The sequence below is a fragment of the Podarcis bocagei genome (genome assembly GCF_964188305.1).
Source record: "Podarcis bocagei genome assembly, chromosome: 1".
NCBI classification, from domain to species: Eukaryota; Metazoa; Chordata; class Lepidosauria; order Squamata; family Lacertidae; genus Podarcis; species Podarcis bocagei.
Window position 1 is genome coordinate 81,265,062 of NC_138125.1, and position 24,954 is coordinate 81,290,015.

Below are 24,954 nucleotides of genomic sequence, written 5' to 3' on the forward strand. Positions count from 1 at the left end.
TGCTACTGCTTTTATTTTCATACTTCTAATATGCTTCCACATAAACTGTAAAGGGAAATGAATGTGTAATTAAGAGCTCATTGATGTGGATGAGACTGAAATCCTAATGTTGTAAAATATGCTTTGGCTAAAGTAGTCTACGCATTTTGCCAGGTCTCTAGATTTTTACATAAAAATGGGGATACCTTTCTCCTATAAATGATAGTGTGATCTTCTAATCACTATAATGCCATTCCTTAGCAAAGGTGTTTAATCCAACATTACTATTATCAGCATTTTTATAAAGCTGCCTTTATTAATAATAATAATACAAATAATCCAAAGTACATCTATTTGGGTTGTTTTGACTTTGTCAGGAGTGAGCTGAGCATTTGTTTATTATGGAGGACTAGGTGCCATTAATTTTCATTATGAAAATAATGATACATTATGATAATAATGATACATTGTTTGACAGATTAAGTAAACCCAAGTACACATCCACTAATAGCAACATTAGTTGTCCTGAATGTTAGCTGTAGAAGGTATTTTGACTCAGACAATATACAGTCAACATTCAACTCTTGACATATATAAGCAATATTTATGTGACTCACATCACTGTAGTACTGAATGACCCAGAGCCATTAATAAATGTCACATTCTGTGGAGGAGGAAAGGTATTTCTCCATTTTATAGATGTGAATGTGACACATACACTGTGACTAATAGATGATGTGTTTATTAAGGCAAAAACTGCATGTGTTCTGAAGCATAGCAATATTTTTCATTGTATGGCTTTTAAGTTTTTAGAAAATAAGGAAGAAAGTCAATTTCTATTGTTCATTCTCTTCCAACATGTGAACCCGACCAGATAGGATGTCTGAGCTCAATCGTTCCAAGCTCAGATCACGTGTTCAGAAACTTGTTACTATACAGTGGTACCTCGGGTTACATACGCTTCAGGTTACAGACTCCACTAACCCAGGAATAGTGCTTCAGGTTAAGAACTTTGCTTCAGGATAAGAACAGAAATCATGCTCCGGCGGCGCGGCAGCAGCAGGAGGCCCCATTAGCTAACGTGGTGCTTCAGGTTAAGAACAGTTTCAGGTTAAAAACAGACCTCCGGAACGAATTAAGTACTTAACCCGAGGTACCACTGTATTTTGTAACCCAAGATTTCTACCTGTGTTTTCTGGCTGCTGTATGGGAAAGCACATGAGTTTGTAAGTAAGCCAATTTTAATTTGCCAAATTGTGTGGTGCATTCTATGCCAAGGGAGTAGAAAGGGAGGCACTGTAAGCTACTTAAAATGAGACATTTAAAAGATGTAACAGCTCATATTCCCACACTTTACTTTGCTGCATGTTTCATGTTTTAAAACCTCTGCTGTGGCTCTCTCTTACCAGAGAGTATTCTGACCCATGTTTGGATCTAGGGATTCAGTGAATTCTTCTTTACTCAACCAAAACCAACCATAACCAACAACATGTGGTTCAACGTAAGCAAGTAAATGATGTACATTGGGTCAAAAAAGGCCTAAATTGATAAAAAACACTCCTCACCACTGTGATCACTTGAGCTTCCAGTGGCAATAATGGATCACTTTATTCTTTTAGTCAGAGTGCAACCCCGTTAAGAACAGGCAGTCTGCCTAATTCCTGGACCTGGGAGCCACCCATCTACAATACCTCCAAATTAGGATTCAGCTTTAGCTAATTGGCTCTCATCCACAAGGGAAGAGATTCAGTTCATTTCATATTTAAAGGTGAACTTACCTAATTCAGTTTCCAAAACAATATAAGAACCCAAGCAGTCACACTTCAAAATTCAGGCTTCTCTGAATTTTGCAATGCTGTTCTCAAGCCAAGACATGTTTACAAAAATGTACGTACTAAGGTAAAGTGTGCATAAAAGTTATTTTTGCATATTAGTTAAAATTATATTATATTATAAAATTTGCTTTGCAAAAATGTATACCGGTATATTAAAGAAAAGCCATTTAAAATGTATATAAATTAGCAGTGAAATGTTGATGAAGTTTCATGAGGGCTTAAAAAGAACACCAGAAAAAAATGTGAAAAACTGTGAAAAACTGAACTTCACACTGGAAAAATGAGAAGCTGAGAAAAACCAAAATCGACATATTCACCTATCCCTATCATCTAGTCCACCACTACATTCAGGCACTGGACCTGCACAACCACACCTGACTCATTTGTAACAGAGAAATAGTGCTGGGTGACATTAGAAATAGTGCTGAGTACAACAGTGACACTGTACTCCAAATCCCTTGCTCTCAACAGCTTCTTATAGAATCTATATTACAGATGTTAAAACTTAGCAGTTAAAGCCATTTCCAGCCCTTTCCTTTCAAATTCTGGAGTTCTGGTCCACTGCAGCCCCTTCCATCTTGGCTTGTCTTTCGATTTCAGCTCCTTCTTTCTCCAAAAGTGCTCAAACTGTAACTTACGTTTATTTGCCCATTTGATTTATATATAATATTTCAACTCCAATTTGCAATATCATAGCCAATCAGAAGGGCAGCACAACTCTACTTCAATTTCTCTTTATTATAATATGTTAAGTTTCTTCCTCCCTCTTCTTTAGATCTTTTGGTTTCATTTCCTCCTTAAGTATCAAATCCCTGGGCTGAATTTTTGACCCTCTATCAGAACAGCCTGCCATCCCACAAAGCAACCATGTTTGAACTAAAAAAACAAAATGTAAACCTATGATAGGCAATCAGTTGTTAATAATGAGCAGTCCCAATCTCAATGGCCTGCAGAGCAGGAGATTAGCCCCTTAAGCCAAGGGTGGGTAAACTCCACCCCATGGGTCAAATCTGACATGACATCCCCTTTTGGCACACAAGGACATTTTAGGGAAGCCTTATCCACCCACGCTACAACTAATGCAATGTGTGACATCAGGGGCAGTGTTGATTAAGGTGTGTCTTCAAAGGAACAGTCAAGAGCTTAACCTTGGCTCCAAATTGTTCCTTTCCTGGAGCAAGTCACACTCCACACACCTTGCTCAAGAAGGCAGAAGTGGTTACTAGTCAACGGAAACCGCTTCTCCCTCCCAGCACCGGTCTTCAAAGCTGCTCCTTTCCACCTCTAACATAGCCCAAGGAGCTACAATTCACAGAACTACAATTCACACCACATTTCATAAACTACCGTTATCAGGATCCTTTGGGGAACATGATGTACTTTAAACATATGGTGCATACAAAGCCTATGAATGCCAGTCTGATTTTGGAATATCCATCTCCCACTGATCATCTTCCCCACTCAGTGTCCTGGCATTTGGGGTCTCAGAAAATCTGGGTAGTGCTGCAGAAGCTCCTGCTGACACTGTCTTCTGACAATCGGTGGCATCTCCTGACCGTTCTACCCACTTCAACAGTGTAATTGACATTTCATTCATGTTAACAGGGAACCAGACAACTTCTGGACTTCCTGCAAAAGTCTTTGACCCACACAGGATCCCCTGGACAGTCTACATATTCTAGTAATTGATATACTGCAGAATACCATTATCAAAAATATTGGCAGTAAAAGTACATGGGAAGCATTTTGTAATTTTTAAAAAAGTTAATACACTTTTTTTTTTGCCCCATTCAGTGAGAGATAAGAGTTTTTTGTTTAAAATCCATTTGTTCTGTGGAATACATATATCACCCAATGCAAGGGCTTCCTAGCTCTCCAAAACTTTCCCTTAACAATATAATTTTACCACAGTGATCTTTAGCTTTAAATACATTGAAAACATAGCACGCCTTCTGACTAGTTTTCTTATTAGAGTGTAATATAGACAGATGTGTTTGTAGCTGCTGTAATTACGTTAATTTCATAGGAACATAAGACTGCTGTGTAATCAGCTATTACTAATGTAATTACTCTGACAAAAATGGTTCACAAAGAGACAGTGTGTTAGAGTTGCTCCTAAATGAGTACTGATTGTAGTAATTGAATAGTGAGTCACATTTGTCTCTGAAGTGGATAATATAATGTAGATTTTTGCTATCCCGTAATTAAGATTCATGAAAAGCATTATTTTGATATGTGCTCTCAGGGTAGTGTTTGGCTTTTCAGGACTAATCCACATGTCTTTTATCACCCTAAAAGAATAGTGTTTTGTTTGCATTACAGTGGGGTCTCTTAAAATCAAGGTCTCATATGATAGCATTGTACAATCAATCATCTTTATGAAATTTAAGCAACCAAATATGTCCATTTTACAGACAGCAAAACTGCAGTAAAAAAAGAGTAAGGCCAATAGAGTCACAAAGACCAACATCTTTCGAACAGCGTTATAAGTGTCACTCTCAGATGCCCCGTTCCGTGTTCAATAAGAATGGGGTGCCTTTGCCCGGCGGTGCCCATAGATTGCAGCAAAATATTGGGCAAGGTTTTGCCCAGTATCTTCTCTGTGTGATGGGCTCATGGGAAAAAGCTGTCGGTATCTGTCTGGTTGGAATCTGCGCCCTGGTCCCCCAGTGAGACCTTGCTTGCTTGGCTCGCACCACAGCAAAGTTCAAAACTGACTGACTCCCATGGAACAGGTTTGGAACATTTCCCCATCATTCACCAGGCACCAGCAGGCCAATACTGGACAAGATAATGACATCAGGAAATGAGGTAAGTTGAACCACATACTTATAAAGAGGAAGTTGGTAACTAAGAGAAACAAAGGGAGGATAATGACTTCTGAGAAAAATTGTTTTGTTTCTTATCTTACATAAATTCAACATCACCTCCATTGACTCATGAGACACTGAGGCAGGATTTAGTAGGTTGAATACGTGTTTGTACTTTGTACTGGGCAGGGTTAATTGCTGGACAGGGTTAATTGTGGCCGTTTTTACACTGTATCATGCAAAATGTAAATGATGCTGACAACACAGAGCACATGGATGGTGATGAAATATGTTATAATGGAGTAACAAGTATGATTGATAGTCATATGATATTTACTTGAATAGTTTACAAGGCTAGAGTAGTTTAGATATTCAAGCATGAAAAATTGTTCACAAACTACATATATTTATATTCCATGCTGATCTTCAATATTGCAATCCTCAGCAGTAAGTGCTGTTTGCAATCAGTTGGAGAACTGATTACACCGATTAACTGCAAACTCACAGTTAAATTACTTACTTGCCTCTGTGGTAGTTTCTGGGATGTGAAGGTGTTCATTCATTTAGCATAATCTTAAAATGTACTATTAATATAAATAGTAAGAAGTACAGAAGCCTAAGGAAATGATTAGAAAGTGAGAAATCTTGTCTCATCCACACTTGTAAAATAAGACATTACTTTCCTCATCTATCTGAGTTTCCTTAAACCTCTACAGGCTATAAAATAAACTTTGTGATGCCATGCACTATTCAATCCAAGCAGGTATTGGGAGAAATTTTCAAAAGGCTCATATAAAATGAAAAGCAATGAATAAGCAATTAAAATAGAGTTCAGCTAAGGATTTCATAACTATTGTGAACAAATTGCTGTGCTCTGTAGCAATATCATATGGTTAAAGCTGCAGTATTACACACCCTTACTTGCCTGAACAGACAGGCATAGGATTGCACTGCATGTAAACTAACTGAAATGAACTATTACCAGTGGTGCATAGTACAGTAGGATTGTCCTTTATGTGGCTGTACCACTATTAAGTAGTTTCTGAATTGTTCCTTGAAAACAAAAATGTTAAAAACTCTTTAAAGGGTGTATATTAACTAAACACCAACTTTAATGCAAGTTTTGCTATGCAGAGGTGCAAATCATTCGGATTGTGACTCAAATGTCATGAATTCAATGTTTTACTTTCATATCTACTGCATGTTCCTCTTTTAGCACAAGAAAAAATTCTTAATAAAGGGTTGCATTAGCTAAAATTTCTATCAGTTTTCATCATTACAAAACTAGTAAAGTACAGTAAATTGAAAACAATCTTTTAAAACAATTCAACACTAAGATAAGTAGAAACCAAATTACATCTGAGGCACTCCCATTTTTACGGCACCATTAATCAGGCTAATTTTCATTTAAATCTGTGAAATGATTAAACTTGGAGGGAAGTTTTGAGTGAGTGTCCTTGACTCAAACAAAAATATTTTAACTAGGAATTATTTTCATGTATTGAGTTTGCATCTAATCAAATTTAATTCAGAGTAATTTAGAAATTATATAATGTGTGCTCCACAAGCCAGTTATCTGGAAAACATCTAAATCTGTGTTTGTTAATCTATATGAGCCTATAGTAGCAGAAAGATGAGAAATTTTAATTTATAAACCAAAATAATTTACTTTACATGCTTTTAATTATACTGTTAATCTGGAATATTAACCTACACCATGTTGGCCTTCCTACTGCCACCCTACTCTCCCTCTTGGTTACTTACAATGACCTTTGGCTTGGAAAGCCAGGTAAGCAATGCAGCTCCATCCTGGCCACTACTATGTAAACTAGCATTATATGGAAATAAAAAATAGCAATGATATGAGAATAAGAATGGTAAGTTATTTTTTATCAATATTATCAACATCAAAGGCTATTTCAAGCATTACTGCAGTTCATTGTGCATTTGTATCCAAAGCAGATTATTCAACTTTCAGCCCTTTGGATTTAAATTCAGAGTGCAGGATCTGTGATAAGCATCTTCCAAATTCTTCTAAGATCATTTGTTCTGCTAGGCAAATAGAGTAAGCTTCTTTTTCTGCCTCTTCAGCTTGAGCAAGAAGACAGGCACATGTTGCCTCAACCACTTCCCATGATATACATGTACTAGACTGCCTATTGGAACAAAAAAACCAATATATACTTTTAAAATTAGTAAATTAATGAAAAAGCTAAGTTACCAATTTACTCATGGCTGAACTTTTCAGGGTCTTCAAACAGGATTTTCTGTGCCAGGTACATTTTTTTGCATTTGGCCTTCAAATATAGGAAAGGGCAAAATTTGCATATGCTTTGTCACATATGCATTCTTATTTTTTATTTTGCAAGTGTGTGGAGAGACTGAAATAAATAAAGGGCTACCTACAACTAATAATGTCTCAATGTCAGCAGGTGAAGTTTTCCCCAAAATTTTATTTCCTCATTACAAAAGGCTTAATCTGTTCAATTATTGTCTATTTAACAGTGCTTCATTTTCCCCATACAACTTCCTCGTTCCAGCCACTTTTCTCTGGTTGGAATTCTGGAAGGAAAAGCAACCAGAGGGTTGAGGTGCAGGGCAGAAGCAAAAGGCAGGCGAAAGATTAAGCACTCATCCTCACCTCCCATTTCTTCACTGCGAATCATGCCCTACTCAGGCTACTTTTCAACTCTTTGGAAACAACCTAGATTCACAAAGCTACCGGCCTCTCCCATCCCAATTGCAGGATAAAGCAGCCGCCTCAGGCAGAACCCCCTGAGGTGGTGCCACGACGTCTGCCCCACCCACCCCACCACCTGCACTGCTAATTTCCAGTGATTCCTCACCAAAATCTCACAAGAGCTCATGAAGCATAGCAATGGGTGCCAGTGCTGGTGGTGCCAGCAGCAGAGCTAGGTTGCTGCCAAATGTGTAGGTCAGCCTTTAGACAGGCAACATACATAAACAGTAAATGAGCTGTTAAAAAAATATTCCTTATACTGTATACCAAGCATGACACTTTCATTCCCAAATAAACTACTCTGTCCATTTCAATAGGTTTTTAAAAAGCCCTTCTGCAGTGCTTCCCTCGCTGGTGCACGTCATTGGTAAATAAAAATCTGCTGTACACTGAAGTTTTTGAAGGCTTGTCTACAAGCCTGCTACCACAATTTTAGCAAAGCTGCCAACTTGCCAGCTACACACATTCGACTGCCTGAAATTAAAGCATATGTTGCTTAAAAGGTAAAGGGACCCCTGACCATTGGGTCCAGTCGTGACCAACTCTGGGGTTGCAGCGCTCATCTCGCTTTATTGGCCGAGGGAGCCGGCGTACAGCTTCCAGGTCATGTGGCCAGCATGACTAAGCCGCTTCTGGCGAACCAAAGCAGTGCACAGAAACGCTATTTACCTTCCCGCCAGAGCGGTACCTATTTATCTACTTGCACTTTGACGTGCTTTCAAACTGCTAGGTTGGCAGGAGCAGGGACCGAGCAAAGGGAGCTCACCCCGTTGCGGGGATTCGAACCGTCGACCTTCTGATCGGCAAGTCCTAGGCTCTGTGGTTTAACCCACAGCGCCACCCGCTTCAAAAACAAACACACCAAACATATATTGGTACCAAAGAATCAGTGCTACAACCTTCACCTCAGCAGTAACCTGTGTAGCTGAAACAAGTTACTAAGCTCTGACAGAATAATCATACGTAAGACGGAGCATCTAGAAAGGAGAAAGCAAAGGTTGAGAGGGACAGACAACTAGGCTGTTACATATATGTTTAAAATCAGTGCTATGGCATATTAAAAAGTTTGCTATTTTAAGATACATATCTTAGATAAAAGGTGGACATCACATAGGTAATCCTTAATATTTACCTGTCTTTTCTGCTTTTTGATAATATTTCAAAATTAGAAAATGATACAGAGTCATTTCCCTCATAACTTTTAATTTCCATATAGTTTGGTATATTCATTAGTGTTTTTCGATCTGGGCTTTCTTCATAATTTTTGCAACCAACACACTTGCAGATAGATGAACACATGATTTTAGCCTAGAAGATGCAAAATGTTCTCATTCATAAATCACTCAATACTATTAAATAATATAAGATCTGGCTGTGCTACAATACAAGGACTCAGCCATACAGAAACAAATAAAACGTTTTAAGTGCAATATGCAATGTGACACTAGATGGCAATGGTGAGTTATGGAAAATTCAATGTGTTTTGTTTTTTTTAAATGATCTTTTAAAAAAACCTTTTCAGAACGGTTTTTATGTGTGTAGATTCCACCTGTGTATGATTCCTTGGAAGTATGCTTCCAAGATCATTGGTAATTGCTACAAAGAATATTATAGGGTGATAAACTATATTTCACTACTCCGAGTTGTATGTGGAGTTCTCTTTGAAGAATACTAAGAAATGTCAGTTAGTTTAGAATATGAACCCAGATTGACTGAAACTGGCTAGCATTAAAAAAAAAAAAGCTTAATTGTTTCCATAGGCACAATTCAAGTATCAAACTTGTTTCCAGAAACAAATTGAAGCACTGGGTTTGACCTGCTCTTAATATCTGTCTTGGATTTGCTGCTCCTACCTTTAATACTCATATGTATCACATTTATCTTCAGGTGCCATAAGAAAGGACCTTTTTCTGGGTTCTCCTAAAGTTGATTTCATTGACAAATTGAATGTGCATTTTGTATTCTTTGTAAACTGTTGAGTTGTATTTACAGTTAAGAGGGATACAGATTTTGTTGAATAACTAAAAAATAAATAAGATTTACTGGTACTCATCACTTCAACCATGAAAGAAGCATCTTTGGTTTCTTGTACAACCCTCACATACTGCTTTGTAAAATATATCATACCTGCATGGCGGAATAGGAAATGCTTTCTTCATTTTGCCAGCATATTTCCATTAACCTTTCTTCTAGTGCAGATGCAAAAGACAGGGCTCTTGTACCTTTAATAATTGTGTAGATGTAGAAGAAAAGTTTCACCTGCTGTAAAGATACAAAAGCCCTGTATTTTTTTGCAGGTGGCCACCAAATAGTCTAGCTGCTTTTAAACTTTGCACCTGATGCTAGAGCCTGCAGTTTTCCATGTGGAGCACACTCTCTGGGAGTTTCCTCTCAGATAAAGTTTCTAATTTTACTGGATGAATCCCACCACTGTTACACATTTTTATAAAGCAGAATTAGAAAATTTCATTGAACAAACCTCAAAGCATTCACAGTAATTTTTTAGGCACCCTGACCGCTTACAATTACATCCTTTATTATGTCTGGGCTTGATATCTCCTAGTTTCCCTTTTCCAATCTTTGGCAGGAAAGCTTCTGGATTTCTGTCAAGACAAGCCTAAAAGAAATATTTTTTTATTTATATAGAAGACATTCAAATTGGAAAAAAATCATTTTTTTACCTTTTTATAGCTTACTTTATTTCTAAACTATGCTTTTCTGAAGGCATATTAATTATTTTTTACAAGTGGTAGCAATCAAGGAAGTTCTTGTTTATATGGTCCACCCGTTAACATGAGACAAGATGTACTCACAGCACTGTATGTTGTCATCTGTGGAGGCTATTCCGCTAGAGCTACTAGGGTACAGTCCTTCCAATAAAAATGTCAAGCAAATCTCAAAACCACACACTCTTTCCCATCATGTACACATTAGATACTTAAATGAACTCAGAGGCTTGTGGGGACATTTCCATCAATCTTCTAGTCTTTGGCCCATCAGCTCTGTGCATTGCTCAGCCAACCCTAATCTAAAAGTATGGCTATGGTAAAGAGGTCCCTTCCATGTATCTCTAGGACATGGGTAGGCAAACTAAGGCCCAGGGGCCGGATTCGGCCCAATTGCCTTCTAAATCCGGCCTGCGGATGGTCTGGGAATCAGTGGGTTTTTACATGAGCAGAATGCATACTTTTATTTAAAATGCATCTCTGGGTTATTTGTGGGTCATAGGAATTCATTCATTATTTTTTTCAAAATATAGTCCGGCCCCCCACAAGGTCTGAGGAACAGTGGACCGGCCCCCTGCTGAAAAGGTTTGCTGACCCCTGCTCTAAGAGGACTGCCAGCTTTTTAGCCCTTGCTGAGGAGATTTCTCCTTCGTCTCTTGTTAGGAAACAGGACAGTAATTAACACAGGAGATATAATAAAAAGTAGATAATAATACTTGCATTACCTTAATTGCCTTAATCCTCTCTAGTTCATGTTGTGGATTGTTATAACAATTATTGCAGTTGCAGTTACTGCAGAAATCACCATTGGCAAAGCAATCACAGTATCTGTGTTTAACAAAGGCAGCAGATGAAATACATTTTATAGTTCATCATTTTCAAGGATGGTTCATGTAGTCATGTGGTTATCTGTGCATTCTATGATTTTGTTTTTCTCTGTCCCCAATTTTTTGGCATTCTGAAGATTGCATCCAATCCAGCAACCAACATTTCATGCAAGTGCTTTCAATGGGAGATTGCTGATCCCATTCTCTATAGTTTCCCTTCTAGATATTTTCTGTCTCCTTTTTATTCTAAAGCAGTATTATTTATGTCTTATTTAATGCAAGTTATTAAGTAATCTTCCCATTCCGTATGTAAACATTTACATGAACCTTTACTCAAGATACCTACTAAAGAGTGGCAGAGGAAAACGAATGAATATCAGATAAAAAAGGCTGATACATTTTCAACATGCATTTGGTATATAAAAGCAATTTTAATTTCTTTTTTTACTATTACAATGTTAGAAGAAAGCAAGGAACATAATGGCTCAGAACCTCTATTTTCTATATTATCTTTATATAGTACTATGAACTACTAGAGATACACTTATTTTGTCATGGTATCTACGGTATTTTTTTGTGCTGCCTTATTTTTCAACATGCTTCCAGAAGTGTATCTTCCAGGCATTACTTTGTATGCATCAGGCTAAGCACTGTGCATAAAAAGAAGAGAAAAATGCAGCTTCAGATGTGGTAAATTAATATTCTGTTCTATATCAAACTCCTGTTTACTGCCATGGCTTCAGTTTAATACATATGGCAGGAATAAATTAATTACATTTGGAGTTTTTTTACACTAAGAATAGATACTTCAATATTTCATTTACTTACAATTTGAGACACTGTGATTTAGTGCAGTTGCATGGCTTTTTTGACTTTGTATCCCAGGAGCTGCAAGGTAACCTAGGCGTTGCAATTTTTTTAAAAAAGAAGCACATTATTAGCTATATAATTAAAAATTATATATTGAATGTCTTGGGAAGATTATTAGAGATTACACCCATTTACTGGTGAAAAAGCATGAAAAATGGGACTCCTAACTATGACTCCATTCACAGAACCTTGTTTTGCTACCTCATGTCCTCCACATCACTTGCTGTAAGGGTAATGAATCTCTTGAACAAATCCTCATTCAATCTATCTTCTGTTATACAGAGGGAAACATAATGCATCGGGTCCTAAAATAAACTGAACTTATCCTTCCTCCCCCACTGCAGCTCCCAATGGCTCTGGTGGGCTGGAGCCCCTCCTAACAAAGTAGGATGGGATGGGAGGCTTCTGAAGGAGCAGGAAATCAACCTAGGTAGGACCTGGATATAAGTCAACAGAAGGACCATTTCCCATCACCACCACCTCAGGATTATGCTGAATATGTTGTGCCAAGGGTTCAATGGCCAAAACAAACAAAAGAGGAGAATGTTGATAGCCTTGCTTCATCCCCAACTGTGGACTAATTTGATTAAAATCAAGATTATTTATTATCACTTTATCAAACAAATCACTATATACTTGTTATATTTTATTTATAAATTTAGGGTCAAATCTCATCATTTTGATAACACCAATTAAGTACACCTACTCCACACAATGAACAGATTTGAATATTTTAAATAGTAACACCATTAGTGGAGTGTGAGTAGTTTTACAAAGACAAATAATATTTAACAGTTACCAATTAGATCTGAAATCTGGAGGTAACAGACAAAGCTAGCCTGACTAGGGTATAGAGCTTTTCAGTATTGTAGGGATTTGTATAAATACCATGTCTTATTATTAAAGATATTAACAAATGTATATATATCTATTACTGTCTTACCCAACTAAGGTCAGTTTTGTTGGCTCTTGAAGATTTTTATCTGAATGGCATGTATATATGGATCCATTATCAAGCTGTTCAAAATACAAACCAGATATTCCATTTGCATTTAGTTGTCAACTTTTTATATACATTTAAAAAACAAAAATATTATAAAAATAGATTAAATAATCAAGATAAAATATTTATAAATCACCTTCATCAATGTTAGAACAAGTCATGGAAAAGTGAAATATACTTTAGGAAAAATGGTATTTTAGGATTGATATTTGCCTTTAACTTATACTCTTAAGTGTTGACACTATTTTCATGTTGCTGACTGGGACCAGCTCCAAATTTTGGAGCACTAGTACAAGAAAAAAGGCTACCTTGTTGCTCCTAATAATTCTCACAGGAGACACAGATCTCCATCCTTGATTTCGCAATCTGCTTGTTTCCAGATCAGGTATCTTTCTCTCTCCCATATAGTCTTCTTTTTATTGTGGGTCTGTGGCACATTGTTACACATACCCTGCAGGCTTTCGATTAGTAACAGACTTTTATTCTTTAGATCTATGGTTTGTGTATACCTAATGAATGTATTAAATGCTTGTGTATAACTGTGCTGTCTGAAGCAGCATCTATATTAGGGTTGCCATATTTCAAAAAGTGAAAATCTGGACACAAAAGTTGTTGTTTTTTTCAACCACAGTATTCCAGGTGTCTCTGGGAAATTCCGGATGTATGGCAACCCTAACTCCATCTCTTCATTTTTGTGAAATGGACCAATCTTTCTCTACTTCCTGGTATGATTAGTTATTTATTAGGTATAAGGGTTAAAGCTATACACCCATTTTTAATGGACACATGCACTCCTTCCATGCAAAAGGTTCCAATCCCCTGAGCTGTACATTGAGGCCATGCGTGTGGTGGTAAGGCATGTGGGTTCAGATGCATGCCTCATAACACCCCCCAACCCTCCAGAGGAGATTTGGGGAGCACAGAGGGAAGAGAGGGGCAGAATTCCTGCTGTGCTATAATCCTTGCAACAGCTTCCACTAGCACAACAGGTTTGTTGAATATGGCCCATTCTAACAAGGCCTGCCTGTAGCAACAAAGCAGAAACATGAGACAAGGCATCAAAGCAGGCAATGGTTGGGTACTAAAACATATACACAATCTGCATATCCCTTGGTAGACAGAGAAAGACGCATGATATGCAGTTTGAGAATGTCAAATTAAAAACTCTTATCTGAGGGCAAAAGTAACACTTACCTCTTGTGCACAGACATTCAGTTTACCTCCAACTGGTAAAAACTGTCCCAGTACAGATGTTACAGAATTACTTGCATCTAATAAAAAAATATTTCATTTAGGTTAGTGCAATGTATAGATTTAAACAAATACATATTTCGATAAATGACGTACATTTCAGAGGAACTAATAGATGTAAACAGTTACTTCTTTAGCATAAATAAAACTTGGAAATAATTAAGTTTTTAACTATGCTAAAGAAGTTTGACATTTTCCATATATTTATCTTTCCAAACCAAACTGCATTTACCGGTATTTCACGCAACTATAAAAAGAAAGGATCCTACAGAGGGCAAAAACACACACAAGATGCTCCAGAAGCCCAGGATGGTGGTAGTTTAGTTGTAAAGCCAAGTTTTGCATGCAAAATATACATGTTCAACTCCTGATGTTTCCAAATACAAATTGGAGAGACTGCCTGAAAGGCAGGATTGCTGCTGCAATATATTGAGATATATGAACCAGTGGCTTGATGGCATAAAGCAGCTTATGTTCACTAAGTAGGAACAGCAGCAGTTGGGAGGCCAACCTTATGGGGTTCTTTCTAAAGCATCTCCAGCTAGCTGTCCCAACACATATCTTTGCACATTTCACTTTCGCATGCACTTCCATGTTCATGACTATCAGGCTTCATTTTATACATTTATATAATTTTGTGCAAATCTAATCCTCTTCCCCCAGCTCAAAAAATATGTGCCCTATGCTAAGAATTGGGTCCCGCAAAGAGTGAGTTTATTTTGAAATAGTGGTTTGGAGAATAATGAAAGGGCTGGGCTTACTGTATTTTTTGCTCTATAAGACTCACTTTTTCCCTCCTAAAAAGTAAGGGGAAATGTGTGTGCGTCTTATGCAGCGAATGCAGGCTGTGCAGCTATCACAGAAACCAGAACAGCAAGAGGGATTGCTGCTTTCACTGTGCAGCGATCCCTCTTGCTGTTCTGGCTTCTGAGATTCAGAATATTTTTTTTCTTGTTTTCCTCCTCCAAAAACTAGGTGCGTCTTGTGGTCTGATGCATCTTATAGAGCGAAAAGTATGGTAGCTTCTTCTTCTAAAAAGCTAAAGGTGTCCACGTGTATGGGTGCAACAGTAATTGCCAAAATTTTAAAGGTCAAAATAAAAAAAACCCTTCCAATAATGAAAAATGGGTGCAACAATAACTGAAAATGTTTCTATTTGGCAATGCAAGTCTAGTCTTAGAAAAGCTTTTGCTTCTTTGTACTTTAAACAGATAGAAAAGGGTTGTAAGTCTTATGATGTGGACTGCACTTCCTCCTTGTGTGTTAATAACAACTTGTATGAAAAAAAAATTCTGGTCTGAATGCACAGTGAACTACTATTCGATGGGTCTTACTTCTGAGTAGACATGCATAAGATTGCACTGTTGGTCTCAGGCCCAAATTTTTAAAATGTGCTGTATTACTACAATTGCAGTTGGTTTGAGGAGAAATTGTCTGAGTGCAATTTAAATATGTACAATTATTAAATTTTTTACAATCAAGATTTTGAGAAGAAACCTAAGAAAGACTCCTTCTTCACAGATTTTATCTTTGTCATCATTCAGAGACAGTGATTGCTATATAACAATATGTGAAAAGAATGCTTATTGAAATATTATCATTACTATAGTGATCTATTAAAATTATCAGATTCCTTTATAGTTGATTGAACAGTGACATCATGTGGATGGTTTGGGTAAATGCAGACAGAACTCCCCCTTGCAAGCATACACAATTTACTAGGAGCCTTTCTACGCTTAAGATTCCATGGTAGCCCAAGTCCTTATTTTGTTCCTGAACTGTTGAGCTCAGTCTAGACATCTCCCCTAACTGCATGTTTCTGTTATGGGAATACTGCATTTTCCCAATGTTGAGAGCATTATATTTTGAGAGCCAGTGTGGTGTAGTGGTTAAGAGCGGTAGTCACGTAATCTGGGTAACCGGGTTCGCGTCTCCGCTCCTCCACATGCAGCTGCTGGGTGACCTTGGGCCAGTCACACTTCTCTGAAGTCTCTCAGCCCCACTCACCTCACAGAGTGTTTGTTGTGGGGGAGGAAGGGAAAGGAGATTGTTAGCCGCTTTGAGACTCCTGAAGGGGAGTGAAAGGCGGGATATCAAATCCAAACTCTTCTTCTTCTTCTTCTATATTTTATAACTTAGAAAACGTGGTGCTTTCCCCAGAAAATTGTCCTATGGATTATGAATATTTGAGTTTTACAGATGTCATCTGGATATTGTCTATGATGAAGCTTGCTGAAAGTATATAGACAGGATCTATATTGGCAATAAATAAAACAATGAGACAAGGCACCTGAGCATTCCATGGCTGGGTGGCAAGATTATTCAGCATATTCTGCACATCCCTTGGTGAAGTTAGTGAAGGGAATGTTCACAATCAGATTTCCCTAATACAATGCATTTTGTTCTGTTATTTTCATTAATTATATATGTTGTTCATATTTTCCAAAATTTCAATACCTGTCTGAGGATACTTAGGCTGGTCTTGATACTGGGGGACCAAATGAACTGCTTTTAATTCTCTTGTGTCGGTATTGTTTATACAAAGTATGTGAGTACCACCCTTCAACTGGCAGATGATCTGAATTGCATAATCAACAACAAAAATAATCAGATTAAAACCCATATTACACTCCTTAAAATGAGCATCAAAACTTAATCAATATACAACATAAAAGTATGAAATTAAAAATACTAAGATTTTTCTTAAAAATCAGCAGTGCAGGATCCATATATACTTCCTGCAGGAGGGCATGCCACAAATACATTTATATCATAATTGTCAGGGCTGGGCTAGGCTGGAGAACCTCAGGCTGGGGGCCAAATGCGGCCCCTATACTTCACTTTATAGCCCTTGGGAACCTCTGGCCATGGCTCTTCCCCAGACCACACACCTCACAGGTCTTGCTTCATTCCATCCTCCAGGTTTCTGTCCCCACCCCCACCTTGAATATGTCATTTGTGTGGCAAGCCTCTAGTTTGTACAAAGATAAGATTAACATCCATTGCCCCACCCACCACTGGCATTTGGCCCTTTGATGGTTGTTCACTAGGGAATGTGACACTTGGGCTGAACAAAGTTATCCACTCCTGCTTCGGGGGAGTGCATCCCCCACCCAAAACCAGCTGCACACCACCCAGCTGAGCAGATTTCTCAGCCAACAGGACTTCCACTTTATAATAGAAGCCAACCCAAGGGACCGAGGGGGCTTCGTCCCCCATAAAATATTTAAGGGGGTAGGCCCCCCAAAGTTGAGGGGTATTGCCATTCAAATGGTGTGCATGCATCATGTCATGTGATGGATTATGCGGGGTGGGGCTTACCTGCCCAATACTTTATTCAAGTTGGCACCCCTGCACTTCATCAGGTTTTTTGCCTTCATAATCCCAAAAATAACCTTCACATTCATAACTGCCACTACCTCCCTGCGATTAAGTTAAGGAAAATAGAGGTAGAGCTGTGTGTCATCAGCATACTAATGCCATTAGCATACTGATTACACTGAAGTCTAAACCGTCAGATGGCTTATCCCAGTAGTTTTAAACTAATGCTAACAATCATACAGACAAGATAGAAGTTGAAGCCAGCAGCCAAGGGGTAGAATAGAAGTCCCCCCCCCCCAGCAGTGCATTCTGAATCCATTATCCCAGAATGGAGCAGAAACACAACATACTGTGCCTCTAAGTCCTACCCTAGTGATTTGCTTTAGAAGGATACAAATGCCAATGTTACTGAAGTATTCCCTGGCATGTCATCCAGGGAAGTGTTCTCCATTCCAAACCTTGCCTGGAAGCCAGATTTGAAAGGACCTAAGTAACCAATGCCTAAGACAGTTGAACTATTACTGAACTTAGAGGAACTTGCTTCTGAGTAAGCTTGCTTAGGATTGTGCATTAAATAATTAAAAATGTAATACTGTATAGCAGAAACAGTTGATGAGAAAAAGAACTTGGAACAAAGCCAAGGAAATATATTGGGTGGGAAGGATAGATTAGGTAAAGTAGATGACAGTCCATAATGCTGCTCTGAAGAAGCAACTAATCATACACATATGGGTAAAGGGACCCCTGATCATTAGGTCCAGTCGTGACCGACTCTGGTGTTGTGGCGCTCATCTCGCTTTATTGGCCGAGTGAGCCGGCGTACAGCTTCTGGGTCATGTGGCCAGCATGACTAAGCCGCTTCTGGTGAACCAGAGCAGCGCACGGAAACACTGTTTACCTTCCCGCCGGAGCGGTAACTATTTATCTACTTGCACTTTGACATGCTTTCAAACTGCTAGGTTGGCAGGAGCTGGGAATGAGCAATGGGAGCTCACCCCATCACAGGGATTCAAACCGCTGACCTGATCAGCAAGCCCTAGGCTCTGTGGTTTAACCCACAGTGCCACCCGCGTCCATGCTGCTCTGATTAAGCATCTAATCATACACATATAGTCAAGACTATAAACAGAACTATAAAATGGTCATTGTTTTCTTACTGCCTACATGGCACCACTAAGAGGAAGCTACTCTACTAAGAGCCCTGCAGTTTCATTCTAATAAAAACATAGACAACAAAAAACTATTAGCAAAGTTTTCCTGTGCAAGTTATTATATTGTAAAAACACAGCAGTTACCACTTGAGGACTGGCATAATTTCTCTGTGAACAGGTAGGTTCCTCCATTGCATTTTGTGAAGCTGCTAGGTTATGGCTGATTTCTTCACCATTTGAATTTTGAACAACTGCTTCATCTGAATTATTAGCTGTAATGCTAACAACTGCTTCTCTGACCTCAGCCTGAAATATAATCAATATCATATTTTAAAGGATATACTTACAGTATGTTGCACTGTTAAAAAGCTATTGTTGAAAAAAATAATTGAAGTTGCTTAAATTGATCGGAAACATTATGATTAAATTGATGCATAGAATAGTCAATTAAAATTGTCATTATTACCACTATCTTTAAAAGCCCAACTTACATCTAAAGGACTAAGAAAGGATAGGGGAAAATAACCTGAAATAAATACCGGTAATTACATTCCACATTGCTTTGAGTCATTTAAATAATAGTATGAATAAATTACAGAAGTTGTATCAATTAATCAATTTTATTGGATGCTAAGGATTCAGTACAGATATTAATTCTGTGTCTGTGTCCTAAATGCATCCATGGTACTTTTTCTCTGGCATCCTGTTCCCCATAATAACTGGATGTTCAGGAGGTAGCTGGAGGTAGCTGGACACCGAGGAGTGTCTTTGCCCAACTTTCATTCATACAATGGCTTCATCCATTTCTAGAGAAGTCGGGTCTGGCTATGCTGACCCATTCAAAACCATCAAAGCAGAGGTTGCGGGGGAGGGGGGACAGACAAACATTTAGGGGACATCTGCCTATGCAACTCACTGTGGATCCAACTCACATTATCCTAACAAGTAGTAAAACATAGTATATACTTACGATCTCATCACAAACAGCAGCAGTATCCTGAGATGAAACAGCGATACCGTTGCATGATTCTACAACACAAAATGGAGTTGAAGAGAAAATTATGTGGACAATGTTAAATATTCAATCTAATCAGAATATTATTGTTTATATCCCACGACTGTTACAATATAACTCATAAAACCAACAACATTTGAAGTTGAGTATAAGCAATTGAGTGTAGAATAAGAAGAGCAAGTAGAAACGGCAACCTTCCTAGGTACAATTCAAACACATTTCCCCTTACAGTGGTACCTCGGAAGTAAAATGGAATGTGTTTCAGAAGTCTGTTCAACTTCCAAAACGTTTGGAAACCAATGCACGGCTTCAGATTGGCTGCAAGAAGCTCCTGCAGCCAATTGTAAGCTACAGAAGCCACATTGGACATTTGTATTCCAAAAAATGTTTGCAAACTGGAACACTCACTTCCAGGTTTCTGGCATTTGGGAGCCAAAACGTTCGACTTGCAAGGCATTTGGGATTCAAGGTACGACTGTATTTCAAATCCATTCAAAGGAGTTTCACTGGGGTAATTTCTTTATAGTAAATTTTTATATGACAAAAAATCTAAATTATTTTAAAATATATTTGAAATGTAAGTTTCAAATGAATATAAATTCAAATGAAAATATGAAGTATTTGAAAATGAAACAAAAAAAAAAACATCCTAAGGAAAAAATGAAGGCATCCCATTACACTTTGTAATGTACTAAAAAAAGAAGGCTTAAAGTGAATGGCTGTTAACTTTTCAGTAAATGATGGTTAGGATGCCAATAGGATTTTCATGAGGGCACGCACATATAATATTTGAATATGGTTTGTATCCTGTGCAAATTGTGTCCTGTTTTGCAGGTGGAGTGGGGGTGGGGGCAAAGATAAATCAGGGATACTCTGGTTTCTCTTCAGATCGTATAAATCTTTCGCCTTTTACTAAGGAAAAGATAAATCAGGGACTCCATGCAAATAAGGGGACATACTGAATGCCAACAGGTGCAAGTTTCCCCAGAATTGTATTTCCATAGTAGAATAGGTTTAACATGGATCTCTATCCATCACATAGCTGTTAAAAGAACAAAGAACATTTCCATTTCTGAAACAGCACTACATTCACTGCAAGTGCCTTCCATTCCTGGAAGCTTTAGAAAACAAGTTGCAACTGAAACAATTTGGATGCCAAGTGTGAAGTTTCCAACTGTAATCAATAAACAGCAAATATAGGGCAAAAGGTTACACAGTTTCCTTTAATGTAATAATTGGTAAACAAAAGACCTCCATTTCTGATTCCTTTAAATTAGTAAAAGAGCTAAAGGTAAAAATGATTTATCTTTAATAATAATAAGCAATCCAGAAAACATATTAAGTGGAAACCCACCTGCACGAAACAAAAGATGCAAACATGAAAGGATATTTCAAAAACACTCACCACCAGAACACTCTGGTATGGCTTGTGACACAGTAGAACTATTCATAATTCCTTTGATTTGGTCACAAGAAACACAGTTCTTTGCATCTGCAGTTGAAGTTATTGTTCTCAATACCTAGGAAAGCAAACATACTGTTCGAACTTAATGTACAAAACTATTTGTGCTGTAATAATAATAAATATTTTAAAATGTTAAATTATATACACTGTAATAGTACTATAACAAAGCATCTATATCCCATGATTGATCCTATCATGCCTCAGTCTTCCATCAGGAGGCTGAGAGGGATACACACCCAATGCCTGTGCAGAGTATGTGGCCAATTTTAAATCCCAAAATATTGTCGTCCAGTTTGTTCTCCTTCTTGGGATGGACCTTGCTCCTTGGGGTGGGATCACTGTTAGTGGGACAGCAGTATTGTTCCCATTCTCAGGACATGAGGAGCTAGAAATGTACCTAATTAGGACTAAAATGCATTCATGATATATTCCCCATGTATTATAATGCAATATTTCTACATTTTCATTAAATGATGCTGAATTTTTATCTAAAGCAACTAAAATGTAATGATTAATTCAAAGCACATATATTATGATTCAGGTATTTTTAAAAAGCAGTCTTACTGGTATCATTTCTACATTTGTATTGACTGCTCCATCAGCAGTACTGGTGCCAAGAGATAGCATGGAACCTCTATGTTCTGTCATTATGGAAGATGGAAAATTGATATTCTGTGAGCACAGTTGCAATTGTGGTAAATATGCACGTGTTGTCACTTCTGAAAGAGTCGCTTCTGGTAATTTCTGATATTTTCCAAGGACTTCATCACAAAACTCTTGTGTACATGGCTGCATTTTAACTTCAAACATTGCATGTTCATTTTCTCTATTCAGAGTATGTTTCCCACGATTCAGTGCAGCTTCAGTCTTAGAACTTAAATAGGTGTCTTGACTGGAATAGAATTCTTCTTCAACTGGTTTATTAATTAAATCATTCTTTGGACTAAGAATTTCGGAATTAAAGGTCTTCACAAGTCCATTATCTATTCTTGAAATTCTACTAAAAGTTATATGACTTTCCATAGGGACAGTTAAACTTTCAGATTGGTAGTATTTGATCTCTGTAGAGACATCTATTTGTCCTGGGCCAATTTTCATCTTGGTAGCTGTTTCAGCTTCAAAATAAACAAACAAAAATAAGCAACAAATCATATTCAACATAAGACTCCAATCCTAAGCATATGCTCACTGATCACTTACATACTGGATGGTGTATACACAAGATCTCACTCTTGCACTCTGCAAATCCACACTACAAACTCACCTTTGGTTTTAAAGATAGCAACTAACATGGATTAGAATTCCCAATTGAAATGTAAACTTTCAATGGCATAATGGAGAATCATCCACTTGTGTTTTCACTTTTAACCACCTTCTAGGGGGGTACTGGTTAAATTCAAATGCCAATTTCCTTAATCGATCTTAATTATATTTTCTTCAGTAGTACTGCTGTGCATGTCTGATCTTCAAACATATAAACACTATCAACAGCAATCAATATAGAGTTGTAACTTTTTCTATGCATTTGAAGTGCTTAAATGGTTTTTTATTAGACCACTGTTACTTGAACATGAATTATCTATTTGCCTTAGCTATACCTGAAACTTTTCCATTGTTTGTGACAGAAACTTCTATGTATTATGAGAAAGTACATATTTTTACACTAGTATGAACTTGTCTTTTAAACATCACCATATGTAGTTTGGGAAATGATTTCCCATTACTATTACTATACTCATAATAAATGTACCTTTTAATATTTCTACATTCAGTACTCAAACATATAAAGTTTTGAGATACAGTTCCAAATCAGAAACAGACCCTATTGTGCAAACCAAATAGGTATTGTTGGCAGACTAGATGCAAGATGCTAATATACATTATAAAGAGATAGCAAAAAGTACAGCTGAGGGGCATAAATGTGTTTTTTTGTTTTTGTTATTGTAAACTATTATACGGACCGTCTAAAAAATTCAGATCAAGCTTTTACAACTGTGCCACTTCGAAATAGTATGTTTGCATCTGGATAACCCTGTCCTATGATCTCCCATTTGCCTACCTGAAACAAAGTTTTTTTAAGTATGTGTTGTGGTGGTTACCTCACACATTACAGATTAAGGGTGTCTTGTATCTGAAGCAATCGCACACCTCTACTTCGCCTCAAGCGACAGTGCAATATAGATCTGTGTTGCTGCTTTGGATGCACCTCTATATTGTGTATGGTGCATATCGGGGTGGCTAACCTGGAGCCTTCCAGGTCTTGTTGGATTAGAATTCACCTCATCCCCGGCTCTTAAACTTTGCTGTCTGGGGCTGATGAGAGTTGTTACCCAACAACAAATGGAGGACCACAGGTTCCCCTGTACTGATACACACACACACACACACACACACTTTATTGGCCCAACATGAAGATGCTCCAAGCTTCATGGTGTCTCCTTTTCACCAGGAGTGGGTGAAAAGCCTGCCTGCCCAGAGTGGCTGGGGCAACCCAGTCAGATGGGTGGCAAATAAATATTATTATTATTATTATTATTATTATTATTATTATTATTATTATTATTATTATTATTATTAGCAGCCCTGACACATCTGAGAACACTGGCCAAGGGTGGCTTCCATGTAGAGATGGTGGAATATGGGGTGCTTCACACTTTGCAGGTCTGACACCCCCGTGTGTGGTACACAACTATTTCACAAAGGCTTGTTGTTCATCCTTGGCATGTCTGCTTATTGTAAACACCAGTGTCCCAGGCTTGGGACGAACTTGATGGCAGCAACATAAGGTGAAGAAGCAGCCCTCACGCAGCCATCTCGAGCGGGCGGCGGACATTCTTTTAAACCGTGGTGGCTGAAGCGGGCCAGCCACCCCGCCACCTCACCTTCCCCCTCCGCAGATTCCCGCCTTTTCCCCTCCATCATCAGCACTGCATTATGAGCAGCGCTCGCCGAAGGGGTGCCAAGGAGCCGTTGGCCGGGGAGTTTTAAGCGCAGAAGCGCCCGCGAGGGCCAGCGCGCGGGAAAAGCCGCTTCCCGCTAAGCAGCCCCGCCGAGGGGGGCGGATCTCCCTCCGGGCAGTTTCCCCTCAGCGCTTCTCCGCGCGCCTGCAAAAGCCACACGGCCCGCTCGCATCTTTGAGCGGAGTGGATTCACGCTGGGCGCTGAAGGGAAAAGAACACAGCCTTCCCGCCTCTTCTTTCCCAATCTCAACCCCTTTCGATATTAGGGCAAGAATCACACAGCCGCCTTTAATCAGCAAACGAGGCAACTTATTTGCAATTGTTAAAACGCCTCTTCCCTTTCCCAGCCGGCGCCTGTTTTTCTTGAGGCAGCGGCTGAGAATCTAGGGGCTTTGCTGGTTTTCTCTCTTCTCTTAATAAGGGGACGTTCGCTTAAAAACGCCTGAGGATCAGTGAAAATATAAAGCACAGAATGGCATGAGGGAAGTTCCAGAATAAGGAAAATTTCCTGCCGAAGATGCGCAGATAATATCAGTGCCGGATTTACCTATACAGTAAAAGCTAGAGTTTAGGGCCCCACTCTCTTGGGGGCCCCAAAAAAATTTAAAGGGAAAAAAGGTCTACATTTCCAAAATATAAGATAAAAAACACTTCCACAGAAAATGAGTTCAGTTCCAAATATTCCAACTTTTGTGATTAAATAGCATATACCTAAATCCATGCATTGGAAAAAGAACCGAGGGGGTGAAGTGTTTTTAAAGTCTGGAATGTACCACTTCTGAATGCAGTTAGTATGGATTAGAAAGCCTGAGAGAACAAATATTAAATAAAAATGTGCATACTAACCAATGCCAGTTTTCACATTCCAATTAGAAATGGAAATAGGTTCAGTGTCTTAAAGCTTCTGGTTATACATAAATACATAAATAAAAAGATAATTAATTACTCATTACTATCCATGCATATTGTTGCATTTTTCATTATCAAAAGCCCAAGATCAA

At 38.2% G+C, this 24,954-nt stretch overlaps 1 protein-coding gene across 2 annotated transcripts; it reads right to left on the reverse strand.

Moving 5' to 3' along the window:
- Nucleotides 1-5,714: 5,714 nt before the first annotated feature.
- On the reverse strand, nucleotides 5,715-24,904 carry TESMIN (testis expressed metallothionein like protein). 2 transcript variants are annotated; one of them, XM_081197675.1, is made up of 13 exons: nucleotides 23,876-24,896; nucleotides 21,558-22,108; nucleotides 20,934-21,048; nucleotides 19,484-19,542; nucleotides 18,658-18,819; nucleotides 16,499-16,619; nucleotides 13,985-14,061; nucleotides 12,731-12,804; nucleotides 11,746-11,817; nucleotides 10,816-10,918; nucleotides 9,844-9,981; nucleotides 8,497-8,672; nucleotides 5,715-6,780 (listed from the first exon to the last, which is right to left on the reverse strand). In XM_081197675.1, exons 1-13 carry the CDS (start codon nucleotides 23,913-23,915, stop codon nucleotides 6,588-6,590), a joined length of 1,881 nt encoding a protein of 626 aa, XP_081053801.1. In that variant the 5' UTR covers nucleotides 23,916-24,896; the 3' UTR covers nucleotides 5,715-6,587. The 2 variants fall into 2 exon arrangements, with proteins under 2 accessions (XP_081053801.1, XP_081053802.1); XM_081197676.1 differs by lacking the exon at nucleotides 8,497-8,672 and having other exon boundaries at nucleotides 6,638-6,780; nucleotides 23,876-24,904.
- Between the last annotated feature and the right edge of the window lie 50 nt (nucleotides 24,905-24,954).